This window comes from Bidens hawaiensis, unplaced genomic scaffold (genome assembly GCF_021521415.1).
Source record: "Bidens hawaiensis isolate Kalapana, Puna unplaced genomic scaffold, B.hawaiensis_p1.1 tig00000097_1, whole genome shotgun sequence".
Lineage (NCBI taxonomy): Eukaryota > Viridiplantae > Streptophyta > Magnoliopsida > Asterales > Asteraceae > Bidens > Bidens hawaiensis.
The window spans coordinates 4,241,547-4,260,198 of NW_027491017.1; the positions used below are offsets into that span (position 1 = coordinate 4,241,547).

The window sequence follows — 18,652 nt, forward strand, 5'->3', positions numbered from 1 at the left end:
GCCAGCTGCGGTATCTCCTGCTGTGTCTACTGCTGAAGACGTTGATCTTAATGCTGCCTTTGGCGTACATGGTGTGTTTGATATGGATGTCTCGGGTCCTCAGTTTGTGGATGTTACTAGAGCAGTTACTTCGGTAGCTGACTCCGATCTAGACGAAACGTTTGCTGAAGCGAGACGACTTATGGTGTCTCGGGAGAGAACTACGGGAAAGAGGCCGAGAACTGTAGACGAGGATGAGGACGAAATTGATGAAGAGGAGGCAGTGCAGATTGTGCTCAGACGTTCAAGAAGAGAACAGACAGGTATGGGTTCGGGAGCTGGAGAATCTTCAAGGCTGGTACGTTTTGCTCCACCTGCCTTGTCTGGTATGTCTCTTATTCCTACTACAGCACAGGTTACTGCTGTCGAGACGTCGGCCCCAGCAATTGTGTCCCTACCACCCCAACCGCTTAATCCACCGGTGGTAGTTGCACGATTTGTGGAGTCGACCATCACTACTACTGCAGGGTTACCAAGTGTACCACCTGCGGTCACTTCTGCTGCTGATGTCCCGCCAACTCCAACGCCTACTTCAGATTCCGAGAGGATTACATCACTAGAGCAGATTGTTGCTGATCAGACAAAGACCATTCAGAGCCTAGTGGAATCCAATCGACTACAAGCAGCCCTCCTGGTTGAACACGGAAAAGTAATAGATTCCTTCAAGGCATTCTTGGCATCTCAGGGGGAGAAGACGTGTAGGGGTGATGAGTTGAGGACGAAACGGAGAGAAGATCATGACGATGATCCCAATGCACCGGAAGGTGCAGGTGGTGAGCTGCCAAGAACCTCTCAGGCTCTTGGGGCTTCCACAGCTGAGGGGGAGTCTACAAATGCAGCTGGTGACGACGTGGTAGCAGTTGATGATGATGCTGATGTTGAAGATGTTATCGACGCATTGAAAGAGTTGGATGAGGAGGATGATGAGTTTATGATGGAAGATGATGTGCTGCCAGTTGATGAGATCGAGAGGATTGGAGAGCAGATTACGGTTGAAAACGTGTTAGAAGAAGGTGAGATTGTAGATGACTCCGTGGAACACGAGATTCCGGAGGTTGAGAGACCAGGTTTGGGTGATGAGAACGCGGAGGAAGATGCTGAGTGGGAGGAACAACCAAAATGGAAGGAGGGTTGTGCCCACTGGTTCGTAAAGACGAAGAAGCCGGCGGTCCCTAAGATGTTCAGAAAAAGTTACAATATTAAGGGATACGCGGAAGCCAAGAAAGGTATTATCTGCTGGTTATACGACGAGCAGCTGCGGCTCTTCGTGATCAAGAGATACGATGGCATTCAGTACTTCCAGAGAAAGTTGAGATCTCTAAACACACTGCCAGAATGTGAAGTAAAAGATTTAGCCAGATTGGGATTGATAAACAGAAGTGAAGACAACATGAAGTTTGAGCTACTGAAACCACAAAAGGGAAAACTTGTCGAAGACAAGGATAGAGGTCTGAGAGTGGATGGAAAACCTTGGATGGTCATGAAATACAAACCGATCCGGTGCCTTAAAGAAGTACCGATGAAGTTCATGCCCAAGGACGTGCTCAAAGATCTAAAATGGTGGTACGTGGATTGTGAGACAGCTGAGGCGGTAATGGAAGATGAGGATGAACAAGAAGTACTTCGGGTTTACGACCCGATGCATCTTGTTAATCTATCGAAGGCTGATCTGAAAGTGCTCAACGAGAAGAAGATCTTCTACATTCCTGCTTGGAAGGATCAAGCTAGGAAATATCAACGGGTGGTGTCGGTATGTGTTAGAGAAGGGGCGCATGCGTAGAGATGCAAGATTACAAGACTCAAGATTTGAAGATCAAGATATGAAGCTACTGCCAAGGGGGAGTCTGTTGGTACATGTGTGTCAGTAGTTCATAGTCTAGCATTTGTAATCGAGTCTGTAATGTAATTATGTTTATGATTATATTTATGTTTTTGTAATACGCGAAGTTGTCAACAAGTTCGCTCTGGCGAACTTGTTGAATCAGCGAAGTTATTGACAACTTCGCCTATGGCGAAGTTGTCGTGTTTATATACTGTTTCAGCGAAACAGTTTGCGTTGGTCGTTTAGGGTTTTGTTTCAGTTGTTCAGTAAACGAGTTACGAGTCATTGTCTGTAACAGTGACCTCGGGTCACGTGTTTGTTATCAATATAACGTGGTTGGTTTATTGCTTGTGTGTTCGATCTCTACATATTCTACACTCGAATCTACCTACGCAGGGATTCCGCACCTGCGTTGTTAGCGACATCCCGTGTACGATCCGTCCAGGAACCTACACGATATGGAGTTCACCACCATTTGGCAACACCATACCATCAGGAGACTAGTAGGCAAGTGGAAGTCTTAAATCGGGGAATTAAAAGAATTTTAGAAAGAACTATAGGAATGAATCGCAAAAATTGGGTAGAAAAGTTAGATGACACTTTGTGGGCCCTCGGGACAGCCAACAAAACCCCCATAGGAACAACACCCTTCAAACTTGTTTATGGGAAATCATGTCATCTACCTATAGAACTAAAGCACAAAGCTAAAGGGGCTCTTAGAGCAGTAAATTTTGATCTAATGTCCACCTGTAAAAATCAGGAAGATCAGATTCACGAGCTCGAAGAACTAAGAGTACTGGCCTATGAAAACTCCTGGTCTTACAAAGAAAAGACTAAACGTTTACATGACACCCATTTAAAAGGAAATAAGAAATTTCAGTTTACGTCTTTTCCCAGGAAAACTGAAGTCTCGTTGGACAGGACCATACATAATTGAATCATTTTTTTACTATGGAACAGTCGAGATTTCAAATTCTGACGGCCACAAGTTCAAGTTTAATGGACATTGATTAAAACCATACATCGATAGACCATTAGAAGATGTATTGGAGGTAGTAATCCTCCACCAAAACCAATGAACACACCGGAAGTAGGGTCTGGCCAAGACCCTCATTAAACTAGACCTTGTATTTATGTTCTTTTGTTTAAAAAAACAAAAAAAATACCTTTTTGACTCTATTCACTGGGGGGCGTGCTTTAGTAGGCACGGTCCCGTGCCACAAAGTACGGGCCGGAATCTTCGCATAAAAAATCTAAGTCAGTCTGGTTTGTAATAGAATTGTCAGATCAAAAACACGGGGCCGTGTTTCCTTTTACACGGGGCTGTTCCTGACAATTGCTAGACTATAAATTGCACCTCTTGCCAATGCATTTCTTGCACCAAACCAAACACAAACCCTCTTTCTTGAGAAATCAAAATGCCAACTGAGATAAACAATGAAATTCATGTTCCTCGCCAACCGAGAAATGAAACCCGACACATTTTGAAAAACCGAGCTACTCATTAAACTTCAAAAGCTCATAAAGGCACTCACCGAAATGAATCTCCTTGCGGAGATGCGCCTCATACAACTGGAAAGCATGAATTGGAACTACGGGACATCAATGAACAACTTCAGTTTCAAGTCCTTCATTACACTTAATTTCCTCCACCCTGGTCGTTCGATGGAGGTGAACCGTTCGGTGGAATTTAGAGACATTCATCTTTATGTTTTCATGTGTAATCAAGTGCAATAGGCATAAAGTTTAGACTTTCGGGCTTAACCCGATTTAGTTTCATGTTCTAGAAAAACCGGGCTTATCCCGAATTTGTGTTTAGGAACTTTTTATTAATGAAAAGTAATTTTAGGACGTTAACAATCTTTAATTAACATCTTAAACATCATTCCGAAAATTCCTATTCTCACATTTTGCTGAAAAATTAAAGAAAACATCTCAGTGACTAAAAGCACGGGCCGTGCTTCATCTTACACGGGGCCGTGGTCACCCTAGAATCTTCAACATGATTCGTGCTGACTCCGTATAGTTCTATGAATCAGAAACATTTATTCTCTCAAAACCACGGGGTCGTGCTTCGTGAGGCACGGGGCCGTGCTCGATGTTCCAGTCTCTATATAACGCATGCCATTCTCACTATTCCATTCATACCGAACCAAAAATTACTGAAACGGAAAACAAAATAATAGAGTGGAAACTAGTGAGGAAATTCAAAAATGGTGATTCTTCCTCACACCTTGAGGAAGAAATCATTAGGCTTCAAAGCATAATTAGAGACCAAGTCGAAAGTAACATCCAAACTGAAGCTCGCTTGATCGAGTTGACAAACAAGATTGAATTGCTAAGGTTTCAAAAATTTCCACGTTGTTGATAGCCACAAAAAAGATATGAACTACAAGCTCAATTTCCTTAACCAGAAATCAGAAAGCTCGACAATAAGCTTTCCGAGCTCTTGGAAGCCAAGAGAGCCCCACCATACATTCAAGACTTGTTCGGGAATGGTGTTCCTTAGTAGAATAAGCCTTGTCTTGTCTTGTTAGGAATTGTTCTCATTTAAGCTAGTTTAGTGTTTATCGGTTCATGTTGTTTTAATTTTCTTTGTAATGTTTAAGAGTTAATGAAATCTATTAGGACTTTGCATTTTATTTTAACCTTAATCCTCAAAGAAATCATTTAAAAACAAACCAGCTTGTTAAATAAACAACAAAAACAAAAAGGAACATGACTGTTACATGCAGCACGGGGTCGTGCTTAATGAAGCACGGGGCCATGCCTGACTCTACAGTGCAGTTATGGGATTTTAAATAATATATCATAGTCCTCATAACTTAGCCCTAAAATACACTCCGCCTACATCCAAAAAATAGTGACCTTTAACCTATTATCCAATTATTTGCTTCATATATTCGATTTCCAACAAGAGGTATGTTAATTTAGTGATTCTATTGTTCAAATTCATCATTTTAGGTCTAAAATGAACCCCAAATCTGACCAATTGTTGATAAATTGGGTCAAAACCCGGAAATAGATGGGTCAATTATTTAATTATAGGGTTTTGATTTGATAGATAGATTTGCACTTAAGTTTGAGGGAGTTTGTTGGTGAAAATCATTCGGGTTTGGTTCTTGGATGATCCATACATAAAAACCAAACCCAGATGACGTTTCTTAAAGAACTAGGTTGAATCGCATGTTCGAATCTTTTCATTTTCAAGATTTTGATTAAATACACGGGCTGTGTTTTTGCAAAACACGCCCCGCGGTCAACCGCAGGTCAACCGAAGTCAAAATCAGTCAAAACTGCCAAAACCAGAGCACCATGGGGCCGTGCCTCTTAAGGAACGGGGCCGTGCTCCATCTTCTGTTCAACCACTTCTGTAAAATTTGAGATTATTGGACTAATATTGTTCTAAAATTGTACATGGTTGAATAGAGGGACGATGAGCATGCTTTCTTGGTTTTTCATGAGAACACGAAATGTGATGAGCGCGCCCAACAAAGAATGGGATACCTAAACAACCGACTTCCAGAATCAAACTTTTATGCTTGCAAAGAAACTCTGAAGCAAGTAAACCAATAGAGAAGGTACAAGGGGCTTGTCAAAGGACTGCGGACACGTGTTCTCAATCAAAAGGGCAAAGCAGTGACTGAATTGACCAAAGAGTTCTTTGCCTCATTCTCTATCAAGACAAAAGACTTGTATATGTGGGACGAAGAAGCTGTTGAGTCCAGATGTGGGGGAGTATGGTACAAAACTTCGGTCACACAGCTCGGGATTGATTTGGGAATTTACACGAATGATGAAACCGATACGCCCATATGGTGCGAGTCTATGACAACCTTTACAGAAAAAGATGCTAATGAACCAAGCGAGGCGGGAATCACCAGGATACAAGCATGGGAACAGTTAAGTTTGGGGGAGAAAGATATCATCCAAGCAGCACCAAGAGCATCGCATTACGCGACCCGCTGATGAGATACATTCACTGCTTGCTGAGCGACACAGTCACTGCGTGTTGTCAGAGCGAGGGGGTCGTGGGGTTGAGGGATTTGTTGGCCCTTTATTTCATCAAGAACGAGGTACCTTGCAACATCATGTACCTGTTCTGTCAACTGTTTAGAACCAATGCAAACACAAGGAGCCCAAATACCCCGATCTTTGGTGGTTCATGGATTTATAAGCCTTACAAAGCTTATGGTGCAGATAGAGAAGGAACACGAATCCCGAACCCAATCGCACTTGATCTTAACTTTTGTATCAATATTCGGATGGTCCAGCAAATAGGCAGAAACCCAGACCAGTGGAGGTTTCAGTATGTACTTAACTAGGTGTGGGATCATGAGGATTTTGCTGATATGACCATCCAGGACATACCTAAGAGGAGGGCGGGAGAACCACCACATCAGACCCGCCGCTGCACTAACTCTCAGCAGAGCGGCCCATCATCATTAAGAGCCGGCCCCAGCTCGTTATACCATAGCCAGTACTCTTTCGAGGGGCTATACGGGCTCATTGAATAGTTCCAGACTCCCACCACTGCTTATTTTGACAGGTTAACAGAACATATTGTTAATTCTAACACACAGCAAGTCGCCGAATATGCAGAGGCGAGGCGGGAGATTCATCAGTTGAGTGAGCTCATGGACCGGCAGTGGGGACCCTTTGACCCGGAGCACCTGGATAACTGACGATCAACGGCGATGGTAGGTCTGGTATAGGTATGGGCGGTAGTACTTTTCTGACATAGTTATTGTGTTTGTTTGAAACAATTTCTATTTTGGTTGTTGTTGGTTCGTTTGATACTTATTATGGTCGTGGTTGCCAAGAAATTTTAGTAGGAACTTATTTAGCCCGTGTGGGCAGGGTGTGGATGATTTCATACCCAATTTTCAGTAGTACTATGCTTTGATTGTTTGTTGGTTGTGTGCAGTCTTTATTATTCAGGTACAATACATGAAAACGAACGAAAAATAGGGGACGCTCTGTCGAAATTTCGTTAGCCCGTAGGGAAGTTTCTTTCCTTTTTAACCACGATACTTCATACGAATCTTATTATGAATCTCGTCATATTGAGGACAATGTGAGATTTAAGTGTGGGGAGGGGAATTACTTGACCGATTGCTTGCTCAATTAATTATAAGATTCTCTATTAAACAGAAATTTTTGTAGCAAACAAAGACTATTTTTAAAAACAAAATCAAAAGAATAGAATCTAAGAAACTTTTTGTAAATAACCAACTAAAAATTTACTAAAACCAAAAAAGTTAAAAAGTAAAAAAGAAGTTTTGTAATATTGAGAATATTTATATGCAAAATATGGCATTATACCCAATTCCTCCATTACTGTGAGATAAACCTCATGCCATATAAATATTTTTTTCAGAAGCTTTGATTGAGTCAGATGTTTCGTGTGATTTAGAACTTGTCGCAAGTGTTCATTTCAAGACCGCACGAAGCGTTATATAAGGTAGAAGGTAATATTATCCCAATTCCCTAAAACTATTCTCCAAACTACACTCACAAAACCCAAAAACCTTACCACTATCCCTCTCACCGGTAAAATACAACACTGGTCTTTTACCGGCAGAGCCTAAAGAACTGGAATTGCATTCTTTCGATTTCAATTTCCTTTGTTGCATACATTTCGCAAAACCTAGGTTGCCTCCATAACTTAGGGAGAGAATATATAACTCTCTTTATTAATGAGGTGAGGAAAAAGTGACGCCAAGATGAACAAAGGCCACCATTTTGTGGAGTTTCCAAAATCGCTATGAAAAGAAGAGCAAAAAGATATGAACGATGCTTAGGATGCGGAAACTGGTCCCACAAAGGTAGATGTAGAAAAAGTCAAACTCAGTCTCAACATGAATATACTGAACTAATGAGGGTGGGGGCTATTGGGATCAAAGCCGAACGATCCATTAGAGTTGGAAGTTATGTTCAGAGCGGGATTGAGGAAGAACTGATCCACATCCTCGACAAAACTGGTCTTGACGATCTGACCTTAAAAGAGTCACTAGGTTTGTGAACAAAAAAAAAGCAATCGGGAAAACAGGAACTAACCATTGAAGACATCTCAAGACTCCCAACAAAAAGCAGAAGTTGTATTTACCATCCTCAGCCTCATCTAACTTAAACCCTTGAACCGCCACCCCTACTCAACCAAAACCAAACCATATTACCTTCTGATCTATGCAACCCTTCACTAAGGTGGAGATTTGAACCTGTTACAAGCTTATTTATCACAGGTTACATTTTGGCTAAGAGTGTTCACATACATACATCACATGTATGATCAGATATAAAAACTGAGTGTGGGTGAACATTGTGAGAACGTGACATTTTGCATAACAGAAGCTCATAAAAGCAAATCGCCTTTTTATATGTCACTACATATATTCCTATGATTTAAGGTTGGTTATTTTGTTCTCATTTTCTTGGACCTCTTTTGGGGATGTTAAGCTATGGTCATGACATGCCATTTTTTAGAGAATATTTATAAATAGCTTGCTTGAGGACAAGCAAGGTTCAAGTGTCGGGATGTTTGATGTATATAAAAATATACATCTTTTTAGCATCAAATAATCTCTAAAAACTGCAACTTCCGTCAAATAATATAGCTCAAATAGCTACTTATCATATTAAAATGTATTTTCAGGTAAACCCAAGCCTTAAATGAAGAAACAAGCGAAAAGACTAAGAAAAATGAAAGAACACCCAAAAACAAACACTCTAACTCGCCCCCATACCTCCCTGGACATGCCCCCATGCTTTCCAGTGCAAGAAAGGACAAAAATCTGCAAGAAAAGACAAAGTATTGGACACGTGGACACGGGGCTGTGCCTCAAGAAGCATGGGTCCGTGGTCACCTCTCAAAAAAGACAAAAGAAATATAACAAAAGACCAAAGCACGGGTCGTGTCTCAGTAAGCATGCCCCCGTGCTGAGTTAGCATGTCCGATCCGACAGAGCATTTAATGCGACTGGGCACGTGGACACGGGGGGCGTGCCTCATGAAGCACGGGGCCATGCCTGAGTGCCCAGACAGACTATAAATAGAGAAGTATATTACACTCATTTGGTGTGCTTGAAGAAAATCTCAATATGGGTTTCTCTTATAAAAACACCCACATTACACTCATATTCAAGATCTTGTGAAGAGTTTGAAGGCATGGAGGCTATCATCATCATCATCCATCACCACTGAAGAAGGAAGATTCATCCAACATTTGGTTATATTGTTCTAGTTTGATCATGTGTTTATTATCTTTATCTCTTTTGATGTTCATAACCATCCTCATTATGAGCTAAACTCCATTTACCATCTAAAATCTATGAAGAAGCTTTGTTTTACTTGATGATTATGTTGAACATGTGATTTAGTTTGGAAACGTACTTGGTTAATTTGCAATTATTCTTTGATGAAGAAATGTTTTATCACTTTAACTCAATACATCAAGGTTGATGATTAATAATCATTCAAGATTCACTCATGTTCTTGGAGACTAGAAATAGTAAAAAGAATACTTTGATAACTTATTCAAGATAAAACATGGATCCTTATATTGTACTTAGAAATGATGAGATATAAGTTATGATCTATTTCTCTAGTTTTGATAATTCTGAAATAACATTGTTAACATGATTGCTTAGGTTATCATGCTAGTTAATGAAATCATATGATAATGGAATGCGTAATTATAACCTAATCAAATCAACCAAAGGGAGGTTGTGTGAGTTAACTACAATCACCCAAATTTGTTAGGATTGGTATTTGAGAAATTGAAGTCAATCCTAATCGTTCTACTTTACCAAACTACTTGTATACTTAAATTGACATTCTCGTAGTAGTATGTGATTAACATGTTCACTTATAAATGAGGGACTATTCTATCATATATTATTAAGGCATGTTTATCACATGTTTACTTAATAATCATCAAGGAAGAATAGAATGGATTTTTGATATTAGATGGTAACCTTCCTATAATTGAATTACTCATTTAGAAATTCTCTTCTTGTCACTTACATAAATCATATATATAAGTATTTCTATTTTATAAAAAGTTTGAAAATCAACCCCAAAATGATTAAACTCTCTAATTGAACTAAAATGAAGATTCACAATTAGAAACTTTTGTGTCCACGGATCGATACTTGGTTCTTACCTATACTATTCTACATATACGATAGGTACATTTGCCTATTTTTTTTGTGTTTTGTCTTAGTAGAAATCACTTTTATAAATTTAAAACACAATCTTGTGCAAAGGCTAAATACCATCCATTATATTTTACCACATCACACGCAGCACACATAACTCCCATCCTGACCATGATCTGAATCATTGCATTCCCCTTCACCCTCTTCATCCTCAGTATGAATACTAATATAATCGTCATCTGGAGATAATTGAATTCTGTGACGGGGGGTGTTGTGTGGTGTAGATGGTCCTGGTTGGTGATTGTTTCGGTTTCAATTTCTAGATAGGAAAGCTGAGTAGTTTGGGTTTAGTTGTTGGTTGGAATTTATTGGTGGGTTAGGGTCATTCTTGGGTTAATCTTGATCGTTATTGTGATCTGGTTGGAATATGTTGTCTTTATTAAGTGGGTTTGGGCTTGGGTTTTGTTTTGGTTTTGGTTTTGATTCTGATTCTGATCTTGGTTTTGGTTTTGGTTTTGGTTTTGGTTCTAGTGTTGGCCTTATATCTTTGACCCTCTGTGGTGAGCTCGGTTATGCCGGGCCACTCTCTTAATCTATGGCTCGAAAATAAGCAGGGATTTCCTGCCTGGGTGGCGGGTGTGCAAAACCTATTACTTGCACAATCAACACACCCCACGTAAAATCTTACAAATAATTAACAAAGTCAAATCACACCCGGGTTCTAAGCAAGTAAATAAATAGCCATCTCATGTTCACTTAACACATTAATTGTCAAAGATCAAATCAGATTGATTAACGAGAAAAACCTTAGGCATCAATAATCGCTAGCAAAATAACACTGGTTATCAAACAATCCATGCCAGTGTGACTCAACTAAGAGCAATGTATGCTTCATCGTATTCAACTAATCAAAACAACCCAACAACAATCGCTAGCAAAACAACACTGGTTATCAAAATATCCATGCCAGTGTGACTCAACTAAGAGCAATGTATGCTTCATCGTATTCAACTAATCCAATAAGCAATTATCATAGCAATTGACAAACTTATCGTTCTGATAGGAATAAACCTAAACCGACTAAGTGCACACTATTACCAAAGATCAATACTCATAGATTAATTAAAGACAATTACAATTAGTTCGTTCTTTAACACATGAGAAAAACTGTAAATTACAAACTTTATATCCCGAGTATGATTCGAGAGGATTAGCAGCGCCTCAACATCGCAAGATCTTCAATTATGATAATGTAGGCCATGTAGATGATCTCATGATGGATCGGAATGGTGGAATTAGTCTCTCCAGCCTCTGGAACTGCTCTGAAATGTGATATATGAGAATCGGGTCGTCAAAACGATGTTTTAATAAAAATCTTAACTTTCACGATTCTGCCACTAATCTCGGTACGCGATGGGGCCTTCACAGGTCCATCGTGTATCGCGGTGGACCAAAAGTCAACATTCATTATTTTAAAGTCCACCGTGATACGCGATGGACTACCTTCCATCCCGCCGCGTAGCACAACGGGTCTCCTCACCAACAAACTTCATTTCTTGGTCTTGTTTCACGTTCTGGTCATCACGGGTCTTCATCTCACGCTCGTACAGGTCCATATTAACTGCTTTAAACACCAGTGACTTGAAATAGAACAAACATGTATGAAGTACCGAAGTTCATGCAATAAACAACTTAAACTAAACAATTAACGAACTAAAGTATAAAATAATTAACAGATCATCACAACCTACAAAGTAAGACCCACTGTATAATAGTTTGGACATATCATTTTAAGCATGTGCATATACTACTATTACAAGTATGACCATTACAAAACTTGAAGCGCTATCGAATTATTTTGATACAACATTATAAACTAGAAAACTAACTGTATATCTACCACCAGTATTACAAAACACACGCCACGGCAGACAAATACAAAATGTTGACAAATCTATTATGAAATTAAAAATAAATTGTCAAATATACAAAAGAAAAAAGTGAAGATACGAAATATAAACATATTAAGATATTGAAGCTACGAATGGTTTAATAGTAGGGAAAATGACTAAAATAACAAATTCTTTGACTTACCAACCAACCAACCAACCCCTCACCTCACACACACACCTCAAGAAACAAAACTAAAAATACCTAAATGGTCATTTTCTAAACGGCATGATCCAACATATTAGAACTAACTTCATCTATCTAACGCACTTCCGTTTTTGAATCAATCATATCTAGACACGTATACACTTAAAAGCCTGATGGAATAGATACGAAGATCACCATAATAGATATGTTGGTCGACGGAGTAGATATGAAAGCCCGATGGAATTGACATGAAGTCTCGACAAAATAGATACGTTGGCTGGCCGTTTATTAAACAGTTGGACCGACCGTATAAAGGTTTTTTAAACTATCTGACCGACTGTTTAATAAACGGTCGGTGCCATACCTAAATGGTTGGTTTAATGGTAGGGCCCGATCGTTTAAGTGTATACGTGTCTAGATGTGGTTGATTCAAAAACGGAAGGACGTCAAATAGATTGCCGTGTGTCAATTCTAATATGGTGAACCGTACTATTTAGAAAGGAACCATTTTAAATATTTTTTGTTTGAAATGGCTAGTTAAATGGCTTGCTAGGTAAAAAGGGTCATTTTGATGATTTTTCCTTAATATAAATATTGAAGATAAAGATAAAAGTTATTATAAATAGTTTAATGCAAAATTACATTACTAATGTACTCAAAAACCATATGGAAGATTCAAATAGAAATTTTAAAGATTTTACAATATGCTTGAGTTTTATTGGAAATGAAAGGTTCTTCCAAAATCTAACTTTTCTAGTTTTAACAAACAAAATATTGTTGCCGGTAAATAATAATAATAATAATATTATCTCTCTCCGATGAAACGATCGTTAAATTGTTTGCATGACGTCAACACATTGCAATGGATCATTCCAACAAGAACTCCGCCGACGTCTCCGACCACGATTTCATCGTCAAAATCCACGGCGAAGATGGAGCAAAACCATCGTTAGACATGGATATGGAGTTGGAGGACTCACGCCGCGGACGTAATTCCGGTAATCAGAAATCGACAGAGAGTACACCCGTTAAAGGAACAACGAATCGGGTTACAAATTCCAGAGATTTGAAGGTAAAGTTTCAACCGCCTACCCCGAATCAAGACGACACGAATTCATCAAAAGAGGATGATGATGATGATGATGATGATGATGATGATGATGACGAAACGGATGAAATCCGATTAGATCAAAATCAAATACGTCGAAAATCAAGTAATCTAAGCCGCGTTAATAATGATGACAAAGGCGGAAGCGAGGTCTTGAAATGCACGTCGTCCTTTCAACGACGAGCTCCCATCATGCGAACGAGAACCCATCAGTCGCGGTTGATCGATCCTCCAGAGGTGGAGGTTGACGTCGTCCCTTTGTCTGGTCCAGCTGCTATACCCATGCAGTATAAATCGGGTGTATTATTATCCCGGCCTTCGGGTATACTGGCTAGAGGTGAAATAGATGAAGAAGAAGAAACATTGTTTGATGAAGACAATATTCCAGATGATTTTAGACAGGCGAAACTAGATGCAATAACCATAATTCAATGGATTAGTCTGATCTCAATACTATCCGCTCTAATTGCGACACTTGTGATTGCTGATTGGAAGAAAAGAGTATTTAGAGGACTTCACATTTGGGAGTGGGAGGTTTTAGTTTTGGTTTTGATATGCGGTCGGTTGGTTTCGGGTTGGGGTATAAGGTTCATCGTCTTCTTCGTCGAGAGGAACTTGATTCTACGCAAGCGAGTGTTGTATTTCGTGTATGGGCTCAGAAAACCGGTGCAAAACTGTATTTGGTTAGGTTTGGTGTTAATAGCTTGGCATTACATGTTTGATGAGAAAGTAGAGGGTCAACACAGGTTCCTTAGAATGTTGAACAAATTAATGGTGTGTATGCTTGTAGCTACCTCATTATGGCTAATCAAGACACTAATGGTTAAAGTTCTTGCATCATCATTTCATGTCAGTAAGTTTTTTGATAGGATTCAAGAAGCTTTGTTCAACCAGTATGTGATCGAAACCCTCTCGGGCCCACCACTGGTTGAGATCGAAAACCACATAATAGAAGAGGAGAGAACACTGGCAGAAGTTAACCGACTTCTGAACGCAGACGCTAACATGCCACCCGAGCTTGGGGAAAATGTGCTTCCAGCCAAGAGCAGGAGAAGTGGAAGGTTACCAAAACCGCAACCTGGCATCAAAATTGATGAGAAAGAAAAAGTGATATCAATTGATCACTTGCATAGGCTTAATCCGAAGAATGTATCTGCATTGAATATGAAAAGATTAATGAAAATCGTTCGGGTGGGGGCATTGAGTACATTAGATGAGCAGTTACATGACATGAATAAACAAGATGACGAGTCAACGACACAAATTAAGAGTGAGATTGAAGCCAAACGGGCCGCACGCAAGATTTTCTTGAATGTGGCTAAAGCTGGCTCCAAGTATGTGTTTACATTCATTTCAAGACTCATTAACTAATGCTTTAGAGATCGTGTCGCATGATTGAGATTCTAGAATGCGAAGTTTGTTGTTTGCAGGTACATCTATCTCATGGATCTGATGCGGTTCTTGAGACAAGATCAAGCGCTTAAAACCTTGTCTCTTTTGGTAGGATCACCTGGAGATGAAAAAGTTAGCAAGGGTGCTTTGAAGACTTGGGTGGTAAGAGCTTAGGGAGAATATTGAAAATACACATTTTAACCCTTAATTTTTTTTTTTTTAAAGTACAATGGGTCCTGCCAATCAAATCAATATAGGCGTAAAGAGCGGCTGAATTTTAACCGGGAAAAAAAATCTTATCAAAAGGTAAAATGGGTCTACAAAACATATCAATCAAATCATTATATGTGTAAAGCATAGCTTAATTTTAGCCTACACAAAAATCTGTAGAAATTACAATGTGGTCTATAAAACAAACCAATCAAATTAGTATATATGTAAAGTGTAGGCTGAATTTTAGCTATTATTGGTTTTGTTCGCGGACCCATGGAGTTTTTCAAGATTTTTGTGCCGCTAAATTTCTGTCTTCTTGGTCGGGCGTGCTTATTTGGCCTTGTCTAATTGGTTGGTTTTGCATATATCTATTTTGTAAATGCTAAAAATTTATATTGGTGATTTTATGTATCTTATTTCATAAAGCTTCGAATACATGATCACAAGTGAATTACATGTTCCGTCTGATCCAAATGTTTCAGGTTAATGCATTCAGAGAACGAAAAGCTCTTGCGTTGACACTAAATGATACAAAAACTGCAGTCAACACATTACACCAAATGGTGAATGTGTTGGTTGGAGTCATTACTATAATTATCTGCCTCTTGATACTGAACATAGCAACAAGTAAATTTCTGGTTTTTATAAGCTCCCAGATTGTGGTCGTGGCGTTTATCTTTGGTAATACTTGCAAGACCATTTTCGAGGCCATAATTTTCTTGTTTGTCATGCACCCATTTGATGTCGGTGATCGTTGTGAGATTGATGGAGTTCAGGTATCAAAATTGGAAACTTGTGCATAGAAAGAAATTATTAAAATTCATAGCTTATATTCTGAGTCTTAGATTATTTTCAGTTAATAGTAGAAGAAATGAATATCTTGACAACTGTGTTCTTGAAGTGGGACAATGAGAAGGTTTATTTTCCAAACAGTACTCTTTCAACCCGGGCCATCAGCAATCACTACCGAAGTCCTGACATGTGGGATTCGGTTGATTTCTTCATCCATATCACCACTCCTGCCGACACGTTAGCCATCATGAAACAAAGAATAATCAAGTAAGAAATCAACAAACACTATAAGAGCATGGCTGATAACCTTGTTTTAGCTCCCTTAAAACACCAAACATCGTCTGGTTTTACCATTGTAGATATCGTTTTTAGCACCCGGTTTTGGTGTGCAGTTTTTGGCCAAAAACGAGAAAAATATTCAAATATATATTATATATTTTACTAAAACAAAAGGATTTGTAACTAAACAATAAATGTAAAAGCCGGTGATGATGTGACAATGCCACTGGGTCTTCTTATTGCTTGGGTTTTGGTGTTTTCGAAGAATGAGTGTTTTTCCGATACAGTAACTAACCAGACACTTTTTGGTTCCTTATCGGCAGGTTCATCGAGAGCAAGAAGGATCATTATTATCCAAATGACATAACAGTGGTTTCAGTGACATTGGTGGAAGTAAGCATGATCAAGCTGCACATGTGGTGGAGACATAAAATAAACTTTCAAGACATGAGTGAGAGGTTCATAAGAAAAAGTGCTGTGATCGATGAAATGGTTCGAATATTTAAAGAACATGATGTCGAGTACAGATTGTACCCGATTGATATTAATATAAAGAACATGCCTTCACCCGCTACCACTAGTCGGCTTCCTCCAGCATGGTGAGCATGAGCATGTGACATAAAGTATGAAAACAAGATGGTACAAGTTTAAATGTACAGTGTACAAGTTTACGATGCGAGTTCACACGTTAAAATCTAAGCATTGGGGAAATCTAGGATGAGACTGTGCACAAGAATTGCATGGAATAGTGTTGAAGGGCTAATATAGATTTGAGTTTGGAGTTATAGAGGACAGATGACTTTAGAATTATAGCTTTTTTGATGATGGAATACAGTTATTGGTATGGTATGATATTGTATATTTGTATGGTATGGGTTGGTTTACAAAGTTTGAATTACTAATTACGAGTAACACTTTTTTTTATTTTCTTTCTTTTTTTTTTTGATAACTAATATTGGTTCAAAAAGTTGTTCATAATATAAAAAGTTCCCATTCGAATTCAAAATTCCATCTTGCATGCATCAAACATTATAACAAATACTAGAGTAGTTAAACCTCTACAAAAGTTTGTAACATTTAAGATTTTAAAGTAGGTCAACTGAAAAAGTCAAAGATTGCTTTGCAGCACATGCTAATCAAACATACTAACAAGCATAATGGATAACACCATCTGTAAACAAAATGGTCAAAAGTGAAATTTTACAATAATGATTCAGGAAGATCATCAAAAAATTGTGTATGCATTCTAACCCTTCCCTGGTCGTCCACTTGACAAATAACCTCATGATGATAACACCAGTCGATTAACCTAAACCGCGGTGTGAACGGATAGCTTTCTTGAGCTTCTTCGCCCGATTGATCATTGTCACCTTCTACAGCAGCAGAAAGGGCCCGTTTGAGAGAGAAATCTGCGTCAATCTCCATGGTCCTAACTTCATGAGACCCGTAAAATCCTCTTTCGGCCACACGATCATACATCGTCCGTTCAGGATTTTTTGGTAAAACCCCTTCACCAAAACACTGCCATTCATCAACATCTTTCAGTCCGAGATTCGCAGTGCACGCGGTTCCAAGAATATAAGCGAGGGCAACATCCTCAAGAATTGAATTGGTACCAGGTATTGAACACGAACATGAATATTATTATTGAGAAACTTCACAAAACTCAATTACAATCTCTAAACTCTAAAAGCACGGGTATATACTATCTAACCTATCATGTTTAGACTATAACTAGGATTGTTAAATAATATGACATAATAATTATACTAACAATTAATATGACATAATAATTATACTAACAATTAAATCTAAGCACATTTAATTGTTTATAATTATCCACTCCTTAATCTTGTTACTTAACCTTGCATGTCAAGTAACGCTCTTAAACTAAAATTCTCAACAATCACCCTCGCAATTTCGAATTCGAAACCGACAAGTCTTCAACTCCAAGTAGTTCCCGCATCTCCTTGAATTTGATTCTCTCAAGAGCCTTCGTCAAGATATCGGCACATTGCTTAACACCACTAACATGCTCGACACTTCTTCACGATCAATTACAATCTCTAAACCCTAAAGTACGGGTATATACTATCTAACCTATCACGTTTAGACTATAACTAGGATTGTTAAATAATATGACATAATAATTACACTAACAATTAAATCTAAGCACATTTAATTGTTTGTAATTATCCACTCCTTAATCTTGTTACTTAACCTTGCATGTCAAGTAACGCTCTTAAACTAAAATTCTCAACAATCACCCTTGCAATTTCGAATTCGAAACCGACAAGTCTTCAACTCCAAGTAGTTCCCGCATCTCCTTGAATTTGATTCTCTCAAGAGCCTTCGTCAAGATATCGGCACATTGCTTAACACCACTAACATGCTCGACACTTCTTCACGATCAACACATTCCCGTATGTAATGAAACCGAGATTTAATGTGTTTGGTCCTTCCAAGGAAAACCGGATTCTTCACGAGAGCTATTGTTGATGTATTATCGATACGTAACACCACTGCTTGAATTTCCTTATCAAATAACTCCCTTATCAATTCCCTTAGCCAAACCGCCTGACACACGGTTGCAACCATACTTTGCTTCACACGATGAGAGTGCAACCATACTTTGCTTCTGAGAACACCAAGTAATTGGTGAAGACCCAAGATAAAATACATGCCCGTAGTGCTTCTGCTATCGTCTTGGTCAATGTTATGGCTACTATCACTATAACCAACTAACACATT

At 38.8% G+C, this 18,652-nt stretch overlaps 2 protein-coding genes across 2 annotated transcripts in view; both read left to right on the forward strand.

The window, feature by feature from the left end:
- The window catches only part of LOC143562918 (uncharacterized), a 63,488-nt gene that overhangs the window by 33,646 nt on the left and 11,190 nt on the right, over nt 1–18,652 (forward strand). The gene's annotated exons all lie outside the window — the stretch shown is intronic.
- Nucleotides 12,980–16,685, forward strand: LOC143561006 (mechanosensitive ion channel protein 8-like). The gene is made up of 5 exons (XM_077049197.1): nt 12,980–14,559; nt 14,656–14,779; nt 15,313–15,606; nt 15,687–15,889; nt 16,225–16,685. Exons 1-5 carry the CDS (start codon nt 12,980–12,982, stop codon nt 16,502–16,504), a joined length of 2,481 nt encoding a protein of 826 aa, XP_076905312.1. The 3' UTR covers nt 16,505–16,685.

Bases quoted from the DNA above. Each gene is read 5' to 3' on its own strand.
- LOC143561006 (XM_077049197.1), top strand. From the start codon at position 12,980: ATGGATCATTCCAACAAGAACTCCGCCGACGTCTCCGACCACGATTTC. The intron at 14,560-14,655 runs GTATGTGTTTAC...TGTTGTTTGCAG, and splicing joins GTGGCTAAAGCTGGCTCCAA to GTACATCTATCTCATGGATC. The intron at 15,890-16,224 runs GTAAGAAATCAA...CCTTATCGGCAG, and splicing joins ATGAAACAAAGAATAATCAA to GTTCATCGAGAGCAAGAAGG.